Source organism: Lissotriton helveticus, chromosome 5_1 (genome assembly GCF_964261635.1).
Source record: "Lissotriton helveticus chromosome 5_1, aLisHel1.1, whole genome shotgun sequence".
Classification (NCBI taxonomy): Eukaryota; Metazoa; Chordata; class Amphibia; order Caudata; family Salamandridae; genus Lissotriton; species Lissotriton helveticus.
The window spans coordinates 1,290,464,640-1,290,485,452 of NC_136065.1; the positions used below are offsets into that span (position 1 = coordinate 1,290,464,640).

Genomic DNA, 20,813 nt, shown 5'->3' on the forward strand with positions numbered 1-20,813 from the left:
GAGAGTGCACAGACTGCGCACAGCGCGAGGGATAATACCCCAGGGAGCCCAAGGGGCCAAGGTGACACGGCAGAGAGCGCAGGAGCGCCCGGTGAGCCTACCCAACGAAGGGCCCAGGAAGGTGAACCTAGAGGCGAAGGCAGAATGGCGAATCAAGCGTCAGCCCTAATGGCACCCGTCCCGTTCCTACCCAGACCAGGTGAACCCCAACTAAAATGGGAAGACTGGAAAGATTATTTCCTCAATTACATTGAGGCTCTCGGAGATGAAAGTGAAGGTGAATACACGCCGGAAAGGAAAAAGAGACTGTTGCTCCACAACTTAGGCCCAGAAGGGGTGAGGGTGTTTAAGAACCTGGTGCCCAAGGAGAGGGGTGCAGCGGAGACGGATGTCTTTGTGAATGCTCTGGACGACCTGGACAGCCATTACCGCCCAGCGGTCTGCGTCTCGATAGACCGCTATAACTTCCAACAGAGAAAACAAGAGGCGGGAGAATCCATTGATGACTATGTGGCAGCTCTCCGTCGGCTAGCAATCACGTGTCGGTATGGGAATCTGCAGGATGAATACATCAAGGACCAAATTGTAATGCACACCACCAGCAGAGCAGTTCAAGACAAGCTATGGGCGATGAATGAGACAACCCTGAAAGAAGTTGTGGCGATGGTCAAGAAGGCAGAAATGTCGAAGAGAGGCGCAGACGCGGCGAAAAGGGAAGGTGGGCCGAGACAGATGATCAACAAGATTGATGAGGCACCACAATCCAGCAAGCCCAAAAGCACTTACGGAGACCCGAGGAAGGATATAAGAGGGTCTGGGAAACAGATGGCTCGTTCTGGCCCGGGGACAAAATTTGCGTGCTACAGATGCGGCAGTGCAGCGCACGCGGCCCAGGACAGGCGTTGTCCCGCGTTCCGCGCCAGGTGCTCGTTCTGTGGGTTGACCGGTCACTTCGAAAAAGTCTGCCGGAAGAAAGGGACGAAGTCCACTGTCAAGTGCATCGATGCGGCCACGGCCAACGTAAGTGAGGAAGACGATTCGGAAGAGGATGATCTGGTTCTGTGCATTGAGGATCAAGTGCTGGACGTATCCGGGAAGCGAAGAGATAAGCCCCGCACCGACATGCTCATCGGGGGCGTCAAGGTATATGTGGCCGTGGATTCGGGGTCCCCCTGGACCATCGTGCAAAGGTCGATATGGGAAGAGGACTTCGCGCCAGTCATAGGACCCGACCTAATGCCGCCGGACATCAGACCCATCTCGTATACCGAGAATGCCATCCCCCTGGTAGGGTGCAGGGACCTGGAGTTCGAATTCAGAGGACGGTCAGCCACGTGCACCCTGTATGTAGCGGAGAAGGGCCCGTCGGTACTGGGATGGAGAGACGCAGGTGATCTCGGCATCATACTCAATCCTGGAGGGAAAGAACAGATTTTGCTAACAGACGAATGGCCCCTCTCGAAGGAGGAAGACTGGAAGGCAGCATACCCCAAGGTCTTTGAGGGCACGGTTGGCAAACTGGACAAATTCGTGCATAAAATGGTCCTTAAGGAGGGAGCAGTACCAGTGGTGCATAAGGTCCGGAACATACCGATATCCACGAGTGAGGCAGTGCGCCAGGAACTCCTGAAGCTAGAAGAGCAAGACATCATCGAGCCAGTGGACAGTGCGGAATGGCTATCGCCCTTGGTAGTGGTCAAGAAACCCAATGGCAAGGTCAGACTCTGCGTGGACCTAAGGGAGCTCAACAAAAACCTCATAGTGGAGAGGTTCCCGCTCCCCAGAATAGAGGAGATGCTAGCAAGGACAAAAGGCATCACCCACTTCTCCACCATAGACCTCACGTCTGCGTATTACCAGATAGAACTGCATCCGTCGAGTAGGAAGTACACAGCCTTCATAACGCCCTTTGGATGCTACCAATTCAGGAGAATGCCGTTCGGCCTAGCATCCGCTGCGGCCGTGTTCCAGAAGTTGATGCACAGGTTGTTTAAGGACATCTCGGGAGTGCAATATTTCCAAGACGACATCCTAGTGATGGGCTCCGACAAAGGTGAGCACGATAAGAAACTACATCGAGTGCTGGGAGTGCTGCAAGGCAAAGGATTGACGGCGGAATGGAGCAAGTGTAGAATAGGGTCTCGCTCAGTGACCTACCTGGGGCACGAGATAGGAACGCATGGCATCTCGCCGAAGGAGCAAAACGTGAAGGCAATAAGGGACGCCAAAGCCCCAACAACCAAAGAGGAAGTGCGGTCATTCCTCGGAATGGCCGAGTATTACAGCAAGTTTGTCAGACATTTTGCCACTAGAACGTACAGGATGAGACAACTAATCAGAAACAATGCAAAATTCGAATGGGACGCAGAGGCCCAATCCGAATTCGAGTCCATTAAAGACTGTATCAGCCATGCCATCCCATTGCAAGGGTATGTCCCCACGGGCAAGACTGTTGTGACAACAGACGCAAGCGACAAGGGCTTGGGGGCTGTCTTGGCGCAGGAAAGGGAAGATGGAGCCAAAGAAACGATCAGTTTTGCATCCAGGGCGCTGTCCCCGACGGAACAAAGGTACAGCGTAATTGAAAAGGAGATGCTGGCGGTCACGTGGGCGTTGAGCAAGTTTCGTCAGTTCATATGGGGCACGAGATTCAGACTCCAAACGGATCACAAGCCACTCATCAAAGTGTTGACGTCATCGGGCCATGACACCGCCACCCCGAGAATAGCGAAAATGACCTTGAAGTTGCTAGATTATACCTATGATGTAGAATATCTTCCAGGTACGCTGAACAAGGTAGCTGATTACCTCAGCCGGGCAGCGGCAATGGAGGAGGCGCCGGGTGAGACCCCGGACACAGAGGAGATGGTCGCCAGCATGGAGGATCACGAAATGTCGATCAGTGTACAGGAATGGCAGGCGGCTTACGAGCTCGATGAGGAAAAGATGGCAGTAAGGAAACACCTCAACTTGGGGTGGCCGGACAAGAAGAAGCTCACGGAGGGTGTGCGCCGATTCTACGAAATGAGAGAAGAATTGTCCCTGAGTGACTCGGGAATATTCTTGTACAGAGGAGAGAGAGTTGTGCCCCCAGTGACACTGATACCCAGGCTGCTGAAATTGCTCCATGAGGGGCATTTGGGCATAGTGAAAACCAAGGCGTTGGTCAAGCAGATGTATTGGTGGCCAGGAATGGATGCCCACATTGAGAGGCAAGTGCGGGAGTGCGGGCAGTGCCAAGGAGCGGATAAGGTGCTCCGCCCACTCAGACCAGCTCTGGGGAAGTTCGACACCCCGCAAGGCCCCTGGGAAGAGGTGGCCATAGACATTCTGGGGCCCGTGCTGGACAGTAGAGGTGTGAATAAGTACATCTGTGTGATAATTGACAAGTATTCCAAATGGCCGGAAGTGGACATACAAGAGTCGATGGACACGGACACGATCCTGAAGTTCCTCACCTCGGTGTTCCTCAGAGAGGGAATACCCAAATCCATTCTCAGTGACAATGGACCGCAATTTGTATCGGACAAGTGGAGGAGATACATGAAGAGGAATGGGATCGAGGTGAAACACACTGCCGTGTACCATCCAGCTTGCAACGGCCAGGTCGAAAGGTTTAACAGGGTGCTCATGGGCTCCATCCAGGCAGCCATATCGCAAGGAAAAGACTGGGAGGTGGAAGTAATGAACATGCTATGGGCCTACCGGATAACTCCCTCTGTGGTGGGGTATAGTCCGTTCCAAGTGCTAAGGGGACGATATCCCTTCACCCGGGACAATGTAGCATGGAGGGAGAAGACCATCACCAGCAAGTGGTCCCCAGCGGTGGTGCAGCACAATCTGGAGAAGGCCCAGAAGATCTATGCAGCCCACTATGACAAGCGACGCAGCACGAAGGAAACGGCGTTGGAAGAAGGGGAGTGGGTTAGGATCAAACTCCCCACTCTACAAAAGAAAGGCGAAAGTAAATTCAGCCAGCCGCTACAAGTCAAGGAGGTGCGTGGTAGGGCGGCTCTCCTCAGTGACGGAAAGGTCTGGTCGCAAGACCGCATGGCCAGAGTCAACAAAATATTAGTCTGGCCCAAGGCTGAGGAGGGCGAGAGTTGCATGAATCACCAGGAGGCCAGAGCCCTTTCGGAGCACGGCACAGACAACCATGGAGAAGGTGCGGGTGATGACAGTGAAGCGGAGGTCCTGGGAGCCAGGACCTCCGACGGCGGTGGTGTACAGGTGAATGCAGAGCAGAGAGCAGATGCGAGAGAAGCTGGGGTGTCCCAAGGAGAGACAGAAGAGGGAGAGAACATGCCGGTAAGACACACCCGCAGCGGAAGGGCAGTTATCGTGCCCTCTCGTTATAGAGACTTTGTGATGGAAGGACACTAGCTTGGTGCCGCCCCCCAAGACACTTTTCACAGCTGGAGGACACTCAACCTGTTGGGGGGGAATGTCATAACCTTGTTTCCATTAAAGGGGGGAGATATGTGGTATGCGCTCTAGTCTATGCGCGTATACGCGATGACGTGTCACGCCATAGACTAGAGCGGATAGGCGCGCATGCGCAGTGGAGCGAAAAGGAAAGGCGCGAACGCCAGGAACGGCAGTTGGCGACCGGAGCTCGATATAGTTAGACGCTCGGCGCCCTTAGCTCTTAAACCTATTGTATGATTTAATAAACCTGAGTTATACACTCTACCCTGTCTCAGCGTGTCCTGTGGGAGTATTACAAACATTACAACGAAGACTTCAAAGCGCTCAGTCTTAATGAACATTAGATTGAAATGAACACACTGGAAGACTATGACTCTCGTGTAATATTTTGACATTCAGACACCCAAACTCTACATCGACTGAGGGTCTCTCTGACTGTCTGGAAACTGAAGCTTAGGGAGGCTTTCCTTAGAAGCAGAGAGGTACAACTCACTAACCGTTTGTGTAAAATAATGTCGTTTTGTTGTATGATGCTGGCGCTCAGCTAAAGGTGTCCAGGAGGAACTCGTGTATATATAGTTACCGGTTTCACGTCATTTCTATACGAATAAATATTCAGTGGCAAATGATTATTCTTTTTGTAAAAATGTTTGGGGTGGAGGTTGTTTGCCCCACCAGTGAGTTTCCTTAGTTTCTTGCTGTCCGTATTTATAACGTTTTCATTCATTGTTATCATAGATTGTGCAAATCCTCCAGTGTGCTCTGCGATTGCACTGTGGCCAGTAGTTTGATATCGAAATCTATTTTGGAGTGATGGGTGATATGTGTAGACACACTGTATGTGGAATTCCATTTAGTGGTGCCCAAAGTGCATCTCTGTGGATAATTTTATTTGCAATCACAAATTCAGGGCCGCCCCTTGCTGGAATACTACTCCAGGCAGAAAAATATGGCGCCCTCGCTGCTGCTTTCGAATATGAGGCAGCATGAAGGGAATTTTGGGGCATATTATTAAGCCCCAGCGATAATTATCGCTAAGCGCACTTAGCGCTAGGATCATTATCGCCGGGTAGCGTGGATTTTTTTTGCTATTAGCAACGCTTATCACAGAAGTGATAAAAATCCTCGCGCTAACTGCCAAATGAGAGATTATTTCTGGAAAACCAACGATAATCTCTCGAAGTTTGGCGTTAGCTTGATGATAGGGGCTCACAAACTTAGCCATGATATCCACCTTCCATAGGATATCATGGCTAAGTCAGGAAAATACCAGGTGTAAAAAAAAGCAGCGCTAACCGCAGTTAGCGCTGCTTTTTTTATCAATAACAGGGTTAGCGACATCCTTGATAATAGGAGAAATGTCACTTAACAACATTTCTCCTATTATTTTCCTCTGGAACGCCCCCTTTGCATCTCATTAGAGATGCAAGGGGAAGCGTAGAGAAAAAGGGTGCTAACATGCGAATTTGCGTGTTAGCACCCTGTTGCTGATAGGGAGATAATTTTATCTCCGCTTTCTTGGCTTTTAAAGCCATAAAAGCGGAGATAAATCCCTTGATAATATGCCCCTTTGTGTTGACAGGTCAGTCATTTGGTGATTACATCAAAGCAGTGAGTGCCCTCTGAACACACACCGTCGCTCATCTGATTCACTCATAGCTTGAGCTCTATGATGCGGAGGTTCCAGGTTGTTGGGGGGGATTAGTGCAGGGGGTGAAAGGGATGGAAGGGGAGCAGGTGGACTAATGGGCTATTGAAAACGCCACCTGCGGCAAACACAAAATGATTAGAGCTGTTTATTTTTAATCATTAGAACCACGGGCTAGGGATACTCCTGTTTGCATAACCTTAATGTAGACAGCTTCCTGCGCCCCTCTGAAGATTGGCGCCCGGGGCTCAGCTCGCCCATGCCAACACCCAGCCCTGCATATATGCTGCATAAGTTTATATAAACGAACATAGAGCAAGCTTCATGATAGATAATCGTTATGTGAAGCGTATTTTTCAGACCGTTGTTTTAGTTCAATATAAATAGTGTTTGGTGGGTGAAAAAGTTTTCAGGGCTGTAGTTTGTGTAATAAACAATGACAATGCCTTTACGTGATTTTATATAGATAGACAGAAGTAGCATAAATGCACTTGAAACAAATGTCATATATAATGTATAGAAATGTGTTACTTAATGTTGAAATTAGGCTGCATTTCCGTGTAAAATGCCATCTTGGACAAGATGGGTGCTAGCTCTGTCATTCACTTCCCCCATGCGCATGTGGAGCTGATGTCATTATAATTTATTTTCACTGCAATCGTTGTCTTGTTAAGGTTGAATTTTCTATGGTGTGGATGTGAGATTGCAACACATATCCATATTTTCTGTACCTTCATTGGTTCTATTTATTCAGAAAAAGTCTCATTGGCAAACGTTTAATGTTTGTTTGAACATCTCCAGATGACATCAGCATAGAGGGTGTTAAATAATTATTCAAAGAATTGGGATGCTGCTCATGCATTACGATAATGACCGTTACTATTCTTGTGTTCTGATTTGCTAAGGAAATGATAATTTTGCCCACCCCAGGATGAGCTTGCAGGATTGTTAATTTCCTATGCAAGAATTGTGTGGAAGAACCCCTTGATTTTGAAGGTGAGACAGAAGACATTTCTATTCCACTAGGGATGCTGCCACATTTCTTTTGATTTTGCTACTCATTTGGGACTGAGAATAATTTTGTGATTTTACATGCTCTGTATTACTTTTCTTCTGAGAAACTGCATTACATTGACTCTGTATTGCTTATTCTAAAGTTTTGCAATAATGCCTTTTACATTTTTAGTGATCTAGGAATCCCTTACTGAGAGGACCCTCTTACATAATTAGTTGTTTTACTCTGCTAATTTGATGTTTGTGGAGGTGCTTTAATACTGAGACACATTGCCTCATGAAATTGAGGTTTAACATTGTCTCTGATTCAGTAAATTATGGAAGCACTGAATGAGAAAAAAATTAGAGTGTCTACATTTTGGGCTATGGTTTTCTCCCACAGTTGTCAAGGTGTACATTTTGTCTTGTGTACATGTTGAGGTGTTGAGCAAATGAGGTATTTATTGCGCTTTTTTGTTTCCCTTTTTGTGCAGGTAATGTGTTTCTGTATGTCATTTTAATTGAGGCTTTACGATACTGCTGCCTTCACAGTTCCATGTGTGCAGTGTCTGAGTTTGCAGTGTGTTGTGATTGCCTAGACTGGCGCCAGAAGAGGATGTGCATCGTATGTGGGGTTGTGGCATACTCTAATGAACTGTGCGTCTAAGGCAAGAGGTGTTATGTTTTTTCACTATCCTTGGTAGACTGATGCCAGCGAATAACATACAGTACACTTGAGAGTCTGTATGAACTGTGTGAAACAGGGTGTCCGGAATGAACTACAGAGTACCTGTGTAGACTGTGTACCAAAAGTCATTAGTTATGGATTGAAATAATTGTGATGTTTGTGTGTTTGCATGGACTGGTGCCAGGGAATATGCCCACTGTAAGAGGGATCAAGGTTTTATTCTGTAAACTTTGTAATAATCTGTTGTAGCCTTCGTATTTTCGTGTGTATGTGTGCATGAGCGGAATGATATTCAAGGGCGACATGCACCATATGAGGGATGTTTCCTGCCCGTGTTTCCTGGTGACCATGCCTGGCATTTTGATGACCACCCACAGATTTACCAGATAGCCACTCTTAGGACATATTACTTATTGATGACGTTTAGCCTTTAATTGCATGAAGGACGTGGTCGGGTGCCTTTGATATTTTGTTGCTCCCATTGCTGTCTACATATTGAGATGCTGCTCAAATATTTTTGAGTACTTTTGAATTAAGTTTGAAGAAGTAACTTAATCCCTGAAAGGGAGTATTCGTTGGCTGAGACACCTTTGGTGAATATGGACATACAATATTACGTAGATTGATCATTATTGTGCACTACCAGCATATGGGAATTTATGGAATTGAACCTTACTTTTTGGACACAGACATAATTTTACCCTATGATATAAGGGGTGTAAATTCTGCCCTGAAGAAGTCCGTCTCAAGGACGAAACGCGCCGGCTGTGCCATTTTCAATAAATGATGCTTATGACTGCGTTTTTATAGAATCTTTGCATTATTGGAATAAAAGGAAACTTTTTGAATAATATTGTTATCGGGAAATAGATTGTATACTGTTCTTCCCTATCGAATGAGAAGTGGTGCACCTAAACTTTTTTTTTAATTGTTAGTTCCAGTAGGAATACATTGTGACAGTGGGTGTAGATACAGTGTGCACGCATTTCCTCATGATTATTGATGAGGTCAAGATAATGGTGGGATAGTAAGTTAGGTGCTGTAGCTAACAGGGATCCACTGTCAGGCGCTTTGTTGTTATACATATGAGGGATGTGGTTTGTGTGCATGGACTGTGTGCCACAATGGAAAAGGCAGTGTCATCTGTGTTTGTAGTTGCAGGGTTTTTATTTCATAATTAGAATGTATGGTTTTTGGCTGCTTTTTGTCAGGTGAGGTGTCTGCTTGACTGGTGTGTTGTTAAAAAAATGTATTGTAATTTTCATATTTGCTTCTATTTTCTTGCAATTTTGAATTGATCGTGCTTTGTAGTGATGTAGCTTTAGGAGGTGTTCGGGCTGTTAAATCCACCTAAAAATTTATTCTATAGGAAATAGTTTAGTATGGGGAAGTGTCTGTCAGATTTCACCTAGGATTTTTACATGCCCATACTGACAAAAACACACCCCCCACACACAGACACACACACACTTTCTCGTCTCTGTTATGAAGGCCGTAAAAACGTTTTTTAGTTTAAAAAATATTGTGTTTTAAGAGTCCCTAACACTACGCCATCTTCTCTCTTTCAACTGCCCATTAAGCCCCCCTCATGTCTTGCTTCTCATTTGTGTTTTAGCAAGATATCCCAGCGTGATTGTTGGGGAATCTGAAGCTCACCACCCCTTCCCCAACTTTATTGTCCAGACTACACCCCTGGTGCTTTGTGTGCGTTTAGTTGAACATTGCTATAGTGTGAAACGTATTTAGTAAAGGCGCTGCCAAGCAGCAAAACGTCTACACTTCTTTATTGTGTTGTTTGTGGATTAGATTGACCCTTACAAAAAATGAAGGGAATTTAGTCTCTTGTTTGTGTCAGTTTCCTGTGTTTTTTCCACTGTACCTTCTTCTTCTCGCTTGGAAATGCTTAGGCATTAGGTGTTCCAGTGACTCTTTGTTGGGTTCTAGGTTATCACTTGAGGCAGATCAAGATGTTGGGCTGTGCAGAAGTCTAGTGCACCTTGTATTCATCTGCGGCTTCATCCTTTTTCAAACTTTCAGATGAAGGAAATTTGAGAGACAGGCACCGCTTGATAAGGGACTACCACAATGCGAATCGAAAAGTCTCTTTTAAAAATCAGTATAACTGTCATCCAGCCGAATCATAATCGTCTCAGGCACCGCTTGATAAGGGACTACCACAATGCGAATCGAAAAGTCTCTTTTAAAAATCAGTATAACTGTCATCCAGCCGAATCATAATCGTCTCAATGACCTCAGATGGATGAAAGCACGAATCAGCTCTCCTGCGGCTTGAATGTTTTCAGTACAGCTTCACATCATTGCCTCTGCAGCAGGGACACAACCCACTGAACAATCCTGACAGTGAGAGCCTAGAAACTGCAGCCTCCTATTTTATGTGGCTTGAGAGGACCTATATAACAAATGTAGACATAGCTCATTTGCAGTAGTGCTTTTCAACTTCACACACTAGATATACGAAGAGTAGAACTAAAGCAAGCCAACAATGCAATTTTTTCAGATGCTATCTTCCGCCTTACTTCGTTCTTAGAATACATCTTGTGTGGAATTGAAAAATGCTATAATTAAAAAAAGACAAAATCAAAAACATTTCACAAGAATTAAAGTTGAGCATTTCTGCCTTTTATTTTTGTCACATCTTACCTTGCTAGCAATTGGTCTTATATCACAGTCTGACACATCTAGCCAGTCCTAGCTTTATAGCGAAAATCACTTTGCAGGCTGGTATTTTTTAGCCCATCCTTACAATGTTAACTATGCTCTGTTGGATAAACTACATGGACTGCCCCAAGATGTTTCAAATGGGACCTGACGTATTTAGCTAGTGTGATCTTTTATCAGAAATTAGGTGGTGGTTTTATTTGGACGCCCACATTTGAACTTTTTCCCCAGCCTAGACATGACTGGCAGAAATTAGTGACTACCCATTATAGAGTGGCTCAACTCCACTCTTTTCTTTTAATAAAATATTTGTGCCACTTTTCTTCATGTTTGTCTGTACTTCTCAGACCTTTTCTTGGCCGTTACTTGCGGCCCTTCCGACATCAATTCACATACTCCCATGGAAGCCCATCCAGAGTTTAAAGACAATTGCTTGACAGGCGCACTTGCAGTCCTGTTAAACACTTCATAAGGTGCACCCACTGGCTTCATGCTAGTCTTTCTTCTATCTCTATGGAGGTTCCTCACTGATATGTGTCAATAGGATATTTCTCTCTCCAGAGCTGGAGCCCCATGGCAATACGAGTACACAAACAATACACAGAGTCCTGATGCTCTTTGTGGTTGTGGTAGCTGTGCAAGGACACGTTGTGGTAAATACAGTACCCAGTAGTGCATGTTAAGGAATGCTCGCCGGAATTGCTGCAGCACCCCCATGAAACTTGCACTAGCTTAGATGGAGAATAAACACTAAAGAGCCCCCCCAAATGTTTTTCATCTGTCATTATTTTAGTGGTTTCAGAGGAATACTGTCAAATATCCCCTATGCCTTTAACCAAGATATTTTCCAGCACCCCCACTTTAAAAATGATCCAGACATCACTGATTTAAGACCAGATTACAGGAGGGGCATAAGGTTCTTCCACAAGATTTTATTTTCAGAAATCTATTGCCTGGTTCTCGATTTGCAGTTGCGCTTGTGACTAGTGCTGGTGCCGCATTAAGATAACAGGTGCCTAGTGATTAATTTGTAAAAAAAACATAAGTGCTAGGGCCCTCGTCGAGAGACCACTGAAGCTTGCACCACCCATTTCCCCTGCCAGTTCTTCCAGTGACTGTACCAACACAACTGCTAACCATCACACCCTACAAGTGTGAACATTCAGACTATTCCAGGCCATCCAATGCTATAAGAATATCTTGGGGCAGTCAGGTATTTGTAGGGCCACTGGAAATATGCGACAGGATAGGACCAAATTATGCAGAAGGGTTGAGTAAATTATGCAGCAAGAAAAGCCAAATTATGTGGTATAATGCAGCACATTTTGTAATAGTATTACTTCATTATTTTATCATTTTAAACTTAATTACACTGTATGGACATTGGTTACACCCCATTAGTACCAGATTAACACCTGAGCGTAGCAATTGCCACAGAATGGAGACCAGCCCTCCTTTGCAACAAAGGACCTTCCACAGCACAACAACACATATCCCTGCATTTTTTGTAACTTTTGAACCATTTGACTTAGAAAGATTTTTTTTGTTCAAATCAGCAAATTATGGAGCAGCTGATAAATTATGTGACAAATCTATTATGATGTGAAAATCTGCACAGCGGCTCAATCTCATGATTCCAGTGGCCCTGGGTATTAGTCATTTTTAATGTATGTTGAATTACTAAACAACTGCTGTTGTACTCATCACAAAATTCGCCTAACAGTGCCACAATGTGGCAGGGTGGCATAAGTGCCCTTGTTGAGTTTTAAGTGCCATTGCTGAGCACCGGAAACCACCAGCTCAAATTATGCACGTAGATGCCTTATGTCTTCTACACAAGAAATCACAAGATGGTACTGGATTTCAACAAATTTCCCTCTACAACACGCCCAGTCCTGGTTTTCATTTTAACTTTTGGTATCTATAGTATTATTTTTCCGATCTTAATAACTAAACTATAACACCGAAATAAAAATAAAACCCCATTCTGGAGGTTTTGTTGCGGTCTGAGGTTGGGCAACTTGAGACCTTTGACTCTCAGGCGTATCCGCCTGTGTAGGGTTCATCAGTTTCTGATTTAATCACATTTACCTGTCTCATATGCAGTTTTTTTTAAACAAAGCACACACATTTTGTGATGTCACTCATAGTGAGAAACTGGATGGGTGCAGTTGTATTCTTTCCGTAAAATGATAGTCTACAGTATCACTGACATGGCAGTAACAGTATACTGTAGGTCACGAAGAAGAGAAGGAAAACTACACGCTCTCCTCATTTGCTCTGATTAAGGCAATGCTTAGGTTGTCATTTTGTTCTGTAACTAAAGATGAGTTATCGATCTGTAAATGCCTTTTGAAGTGGTTGAGTTGTGTCAGCTGCTTCACCTCTGGAGTTTTTTGTTCGGATGCTGGCCTTTTCCTCTAACGATGTTATGTTATGTTATGTTATTTATATTTTTAAAGCGCACTGATACCCCAGCAAAGGGGCGTCCAGGTGCTCAGACAGGTACTGTAACATAACAGGCAGAATAAAAGAGGGCTATTCAGAAGTAGAGAACAAGAGCGTTTTAATAGTACGCCTAAAACTGAACAGATCATTCAGAGCACGGGTGTGTGCTGGAAGCGAGTTCCATAGTCCTGCAGCAAGCACCCGGAAAGAGCGTCCACCCATTCTGCTGAGTTTAAATCGAGGGCAGATCGCCAAATGCAAGGCCTCAGATCTAAGAGATCTCCGAGGGATATAAGGGGTCAATAAATTGACCAGAGCTGGTGGGGAGGAGAGTTTCATAATTTTGAACGCCAGACAGAGTGCTTTAAACTTAATCCTCTGCCTGACCGGCAGCCAATGGAGAGAAGAAATAGTGCCGGAGACAGAGCAATGCCTAGGGAGACCAACAATGGCCCGTGCCGCAGCATTTTGCACCCTCTGAAGTCTGGCTACCTCAGCCTGGTTAGCCCCCAGCATCAGTGCACTTCCGTAGTCCAGCCGAGATAGTATAGAGGCTTGGACTACGAGCTGCCGGGTTGGAGGATCGAAGTATTTAAGGACCGGCCTTATGCCTCGCAATATGCCGTAACATGTACCTGCAACCCTCTTCGAATGCCCAATGAAGGTGAGCGCCGGATCCAACCAGATCGTAGTAGTTTAAATGCTACTATACGTGGTAAGAGAGGTTTGACGCCTGAGTAAGGATTTTTCAAAATAGAAAATAAACATTAATGTCAAAGAAATTTGGGACGCTTGTTCATCATCTTTTGCCGTCTTTCTAACACCACAAGTCTTTGAGTGGGTTGGCCTGTCCTAGTATGGTCACCTCTTTTTTAATATCTGCTGTATTTTGGTCATGCCTTGAGCCTTCTAAATATCCCAGATCCGGGGACCTCAGATACTACCTCAATGCTAGATAAAATTCAGGTCCATCTCTCTTGTCGCTACTGTTGCCGCCCGAGTCTTTAACTACTGGAGGCCGGGTTCACTACGCACTCCTCTCCTCCCACAGAGCCCCAGTGTCAGAACATCACGAGAGATAGCATCCTCTCAGCTGGATATTCTGGTGGCACATCAGAATTCACAGACACTTCTAGGACAATAACAGATTTTACTTCCAGATAATGTACTTACTACACAATACTCAGGTAACCTTTTGTACACACTTACCAAGGCGTATCTTCCTAGACTCTGCCTCCTCAGGCAAATATCTACTGTAAGAGTTGTTAAACCTTCTCCATATGCCCCAGTGTGCAACCCGCAGAAGCAGGTCAAAGAGCCTGATTATAATCTATTGCAGATCACCGCTCATAGCAGGTGTTTAGTCATGATAACTCCATCTATGAATCCTGTTGATACATTATTGACATCCAAATATGGCTGACTCAGCGATAACTACTGATTCATCAGCATCTGCTTTGTTAGTTTTGGTGTATCAGATCCTAAGGTGAAGCTTACAGGTCTATGCGCAAATTCATACAATGCATAATTAACTTTTAATATTTTAATAATGATGCATTGAAAGGGATCCTTACTGTATTATCTTTTATTTTATCACCTCAAAGATTGTTAAAATGCCTTAAAGGTCCGGACTCGGTTAATTCCACCTGGTGACAAGAGCTATTTTACACTATTTTACCTCTTAGAGTATCATATTTTCTATACCATTTATCTGTATTTAGTACTTAGTTCAATTCTATAAAGAGAAAATAAATGTTTCCCTCCATCTCTTAGTTGAGGTCACACTTTCTTTTACTGCTGTTCCTGTTTTGTTTAATATGAAAGGAGCATAATTATTCAAGGTGAAAACTTCACACTGGATGTGTTTTTGTACCAAGGGCTAGCTTTGTTGCATTTGCGACAGCTGCAGAGCTACCTAGATGTTACACATTTGGATTCAATCTATACCCTTCAAAGATATTTTCAAGAGTATTCCATAGTGCTCCAAAGAGGTTGAAATGTGACACATTAACAGTGTTTAAAACAAAATAAAGAAATATGCCTAGTATATTACACATTACCCCGCAAGCTTTAAGCATGGCTGCAGGATATAACCTTCTAGATTGAATACCATGATGTTTGCTACCAGAAGGCACACAGTGTCCACCATTCAGAAAGAACACAAGGATGGCGATTGACAAATGGTCCAGAAAGACATCAGCACGTATACAGCCATGTTGAATGCGACAACCATCCAGAAAGCACCATGTTATGTCAACAGTAATCTATCATACTCTCCCAAATCACTAGAATTCAAGGCAAGCCGCTAAGAGACAGGTAGGTCTCTGGCATACCTGACATGGCATTTGCTCTGTCTCAGCACTAGCAGCATTTCAAAGGGACCCGCCTTTAGAAAATCATGCAGACGCATGGGGAGCAAATTTGCCACCACCCACATTGCACCCGTAGATATTCAAGCATGGCATTTGCTGGTAACCGCCTCCACATGGATTGCTGTTGATAGACACCCAGAATTGAGTTATTTTGTTTTCAATGTAGGGTGTAGGCTGAGACTCATTTTCCTAATGACACCCACGGATTAAGTACCACTGGGGTTGAATGATTAACATTTTATCCCACCTGAGTTTATCTAGAAAATGATGTACAGGACAGTGTTGTTGAAGGACTATAGTCCACAACTGTATATTTCATTCGGGCTCAGTTTGGGCGCTGTTTGTATATTGTCACTCACAACTGCAACTGATCCCATGGGTGATATTGTTAAATACTGTATCAAATACATGACCATATGTATACATCAGAAAGTAAATACAAAAGCAATAATGCTTCTTTACTGTCCCTCCGATAATTTATTCACAATATCTTCTAATAGTTTTCTACAGGAACTAACACCTCGGAAAGAGCTGTGTCTCACCAAGGTTTGGAGTTACATTGGATGAAACCTGTGATACAGAATGTATTCTTGTGAGGAAGTATTTCCCTTGTTACCAGTACTTACAGCGCACTGTGTGCTTCCAGTTCAGAAACAGCATGCAGAGCTGCTAAGTGCCGCCGTGCATGAGTGCTAATGCTACTGATGGTGCATAGGTATGGAAGGCGGCAGTACTACTCAGTGACGTGTTTTCTTTAGGGAGCCTGTGGAAGACAGAGGCTTATTTAATCATGTAGCCCCTCTTCGAGAACATGGGGTTCTAAGTCTGACAATATGCCCTTGCCCCTGTAGCCTTCAAAGACAGAATGAACAAAGACCAATGATACATGGGAGTGGCTGATGTGTTAAAGAAGGACTAACCACTCTGAAATCTATAAACAGTACTATGTAAATGAATGATTTACCCAAACTAAGAAAAACGTTGACACCATCAGGGACTGGTAATTCTTTGGGAAGGGAAAGAGGCTCGAATACTGCTCCTCAACTGTAAAATCAATGGCCCTCCCTCCCTCTCATCGGTACCTCCATTGAAAGCCTGCTCCCTGTGCTAACGGCCCTGGCGGATGCAGGGCCCATCTGTTCTGTGCTCACCGAAACAGCCTCGGAGCACTAGGAAACAATGAAAACATCACCACTGAGCACAGACAGCCAGCACCCACTGACAGCCAAGGACACGCCCATCATTGAAAGTCAGCTCATTAGGGAGCACCTGCCTTTCCACACGAACCCCACTTCGCTTTCAAAATTTGCTTTAGATGCTCCAGAAACTGCAGCCCTTCCCCAGCCACCCCATCCCTATCGATTTACTGACCAACCCCGAAATGTTACTTTTTGTTTCTTTTTTTTAGTCATTACCTACAAAAACCTTGATTTACAATTGTAATAGCCAGTTTGACGATTTCATGAACACTATTTTTAAGTTCTTACTTAAAATCTTAAGATCTTTCCTATGCGCAGCACTTTGGCAAATTTGCTATATAAATAAAAGAAGATTAAGAACAAAAAATTGTCTCGGACAAGTGTGAGCTGATGACTGATGCAAAGTGCTCACTTCGGCAGCTGAACTTAAAGGGTGTTGTTCAGAGACATTTGAAGTCACAGACAAGGTGGCCAGCTGCCCAGGACCCCCTGAGAAAGTGAACTTTCTCTATATTTGATCTCCTGCTATTCAATGTATTTATCTAAACTTCCCTTACTCTCTGCCACCCTCTTCCTTTGTCTCTCTACCCAGTGTCATCTTAAACATTTTTTGGGGTCCTGGGAAAGACATATTTTACCAGTGTTCTGTGATCCTATTGAAATGTAACATATCATTTAGCATTGTTTGTCATTACGAAGGCTTGAATTAGCAAGAAATGAGTAATGAAACTGCATTTGCTCCCTAAAGGGGCTCCCAAAATAAATCCCACCCAGGGCCCCTGAAATCCTTGATGAGTCAAGATGTCATAAGGCCCCACAACCATACATTCACTAATCTGATACTCATCCCCCTGTATTCACTGCTAGTCAACATACTAAATGCACTGTTAACATTTATAATGCACAGATCTTAAATGTTATATAATGGTGCCGAATATTCAAACAGGTGAATAATTCTGCTTTCCTAAAAGTCCGCAGCAGTGATTCGAGTCGACCGACCCAAGATGAGGCTCGCACGTTCATCAAGCCTTCACAGCACGTTCAGCTGCGATAACCAGCGCGTATTAATGTGGAAATACCTAATTATTCCCTTATTAAGCTGAACAATCACGTCAGGAAAATCTCTCTATACAGCAGTAAAATGAGAGGTTTTATTGACACGAGGTCATGCTGCCCTCAAGTTTAGCACGTTTTCTCAGCTAATGTTGTCAGTCCCCAAACTGAACGTTGTCTCTGCGTTTGGCGATTCACACAGCAGAAAGAAAAAAAACAGCTATTAGAGCGCGAAAAAATTGAGGAAAAATTGACAACTTGCAAATAAGCTACTACAAAGAAACACCAAAAATGTGCTAGGTAAAAAATGAGGCTAGTGGTCCCTCATGCCGGTCCCATAAATGGATGGCTTCAAGAAAATGTTTCTTTGTAAATTCAAGAGACACCCTCATAGCAAGACAAGAGTCTGGAATCTACAATCGTTGTCTAGCAGAAGAGTATCAATGTGTGCAAAACAATAATGAATACAATTAGTAAGGGTATTTAAGAAGATAAGTGACATTGTTAGGTCAAAAGTCTTGCATGCCATTGTACCGTAAAGGATAAAATACAAAAAAAATGAAAGGACAAGTAAGATCACTTCAAATTTGAGATTGCCCTCTCAAAATTAGGCCAAGTTGAAATGTGGAACACAGATTGTCATATTACCAGCAATTACTAAAATGAAAATTTGAGCTCTTGAGCATATGTCACCCAACATATGGAATCTTCTTGTAAACATCAGCATGTGTAGTCTGGACCCTAAGCCTTACCCCCTGCTGGGAAGCGGTGGTCCGGTAGTGCAGGTCCCTCTGGCCCCCCTCCTGCTGGTTCAGGGAGCCCAGTAAAGTCTGTAGCCGCTCTATGTACTGGATGGCGCTGCGCAGAATTTCTACCTTGGGCAGCCTTTGGTTGGGGTTGAGCAGCGTGCTGCGTTTAAGTGCTTCGAAGGCTTCGTTCACCTTCTTCAGCCGCCTCTTTTCCCGCAAGGTGGCTGCCCGTCGCCGGTCCACCGACACCGTCTTTCGTTTGCAGATCTTGCAGGCCCAGGGCAAGCACTGGCCCGGACAGTGCTCCTGTTGGCCCATGGAAGACATAGGGGACAGCTTCTCCTCGAGCCCAGTGCCCGAGAGGACCCTGCCATCAGTGCAGAGCCCCATGCCAGGCCGCTCCTGGTACCCTGTCTGTTCATAACCTGGCAGCCTGGATGGGAAAAAAGTTTCGCCTTCATAAAATCTCTGATCTGGGAAAAAGTAGGGATTGGTCTCAAAAAGCTCCATCGCTGAGCTGCTCAGGCAGGCTGTCTGCATATCTGGACACCAACTGCACTTCTGTCTCCCCACACCAACTGTTTGGTGGCATTTAAAGCCTCCGACTGGCATTAAATCACAGAGATAAATATAGAAAATGCAAAAGAAACCCGATCTATCTGTAAGCTGTTGCCACACATCAAAACTTTTACGTCTGATTTCGTGTTGTTTCCCCCTGGGGGATTGTGCTGGCGCAGGGCCGGCAATTCACGCAAGGCTAAGATGTGAAAAACCTGGCCCGGGAAATTAAGCCGTAAAACAGCATTTAAAACAATGTTGTAATATGATTAGCCGTCATTCGTCGTCCACAATGCGGCCCGGGATGGCAGCGTTGACCCCCGCTGCCCCCCTCCCGAGACAGGGGACCGGGCGGCCCCACATTCCTGAGTGAAAGCAGATCATCTGCTCGTTTCACTTACTGTACGAGCCGCCCCTGCACGTGCACACGGGCCGCGCGCCTGCCGGGCCCGACAGCCCTGGCATGTTTGCAAGTGAGTGAAATGAACGGCAGGTGTCCGGCAAGGTGCACGGGCTTGTCGAGCTCGCGGTCGCCCTTTCACTTACAAAGTGGCAGACTCTCTCTGCCGCATGAATACAACGTGCAGGAAGTGTGCGGTACACAGTCCCAAACCACACGCGCAGGCTGCGCAGAGCAAGTCAAGAAGAGCTCTCAGTGTCTCCATTCCATATGAATGGGATCTCTCCTATGGGGCACCTACACACAGAAGACGAGTCTAATGATACTGCGCACCGTGTCTTGTGTGATTGATTGTGGTACAGGATGGAGATACTAACAATAGAGATACTTTATAAACAATGCGAGTGCAAACAAAGGTTGCAACATTTCAAAAAAGCTCTACTGATTTGGTTTTCATGCTCATGGGTATTTGCAAATCACAGCCCTTACCTGGCCACATAGCGATTTGTGGTCACTGCGGCCTGTGGCAGAAATTCATTCGAAAGGAGATCCTCCATAGGGACGCTCATTTACTGACCCACCTTGTCCTTACAGAGGTGTCCATTAGGAGGTTGGGTCATTTGACGTTCCAGCCGAATCAACAATCGAGATTTGTCTTCTTAGCCATTGGAACCCTGCCGTTGAGGGGGCAATTGCATTCTTCTCTGGTCTGTTAATCATTTGCTGAGGTAGTAAGGTTATGTTACTCTTAGCCCCTGAGGGCACTCGGGCATTTGGGTCCACAGACGTCTGAGTTAATGTGGGCATTTAACCATCCTGTTTATGCTTCAGGTTCTATGGGGAAAAAGAGGCAAGGCTTGTAGTTGGTCTGGGAATATCCAGCTGAAGCATGGTAGAACGTCCTGAAGTGTGGTAGAACATCCTGAAGTGAACATCCTGAAGTGTGGTAGGACGTCCTGAAGAGTGGTAGGACATCCTGAAGCGTGGGAGAACGTCCTGAAGTGTGGTAGAACATCCTGAAGTGAACGTCCTGAAGCGTGGTAGGACGTCCTGAAGAGCAGTAGAACATCCTGAAGCGTGGGAGAACGTCCTGAAGTGTGGTAGAACATCCTGAAGTGAACATCCTGAAGCGAGGTAGACGCCCTGAAGTGTGGTAGAATGTCCTGAAGTGTGGTAGAATGTCCTGAAGTGTGGTAGAACGTCCTGAAGTGTGGTAGAACGTCCTGAAGTGTGGTAGAACATCCTGAAGTGTGGTAGAACATCCTGAAGTGTGGTAGAACATCCTGAAGTGTGGTAGAACATCCTGAAGCGTGGTAGAGCATCCCGAAGCTTGGTAAAATGTCCTGAAGCGTGGTAGGATATCCTGAAGCGTGGTAGAATGTCTTGAAGCATGGTAGTACGTCCTGAAGCATGGTAAAACATCCGAAGCATGGTAGAACATCCCAAAGTGTGGTGGAATTTCCTGAATAAATATATTTCTTGTCCAGAATCTGCAATCCTGGAACCAACACTGCCAACTGCTAGGAGTGCTGAGCTTCCTCAGTCAAAAATATCATCTTGTAACTCAAAGAGAGGAAACGTGGCGGCCCATGCCTGAC

General features: G+C 45.2%; 1 protein-coding gene across 1 annotated transcript in view; it reads right to left on the reverse strand.

Annotated features, from left to right (window-relative positions):
• MYOG (myogenin) overlaps window positions 1–18,799 on the reverse strand; it is a 30,678-nt gene extending 11,879 nt beyond the window's left edge. The window contains exon 1 of the mRNA XM_078641227.1: window positions 18,261–18,799. Within this exon, the coding sequence (XP_078497353.1) occupies window positions 18,261–18,797 (537 nt within the window). The 5' untranslated portion in view covers window positions 18,798–18,799. The remainder of the gene's footprint in view (window positions 1–18,260) is intronic.
• Between the last annotated feature and the right edge of the window lie 2,014 nt (window positions 18,800–20,813).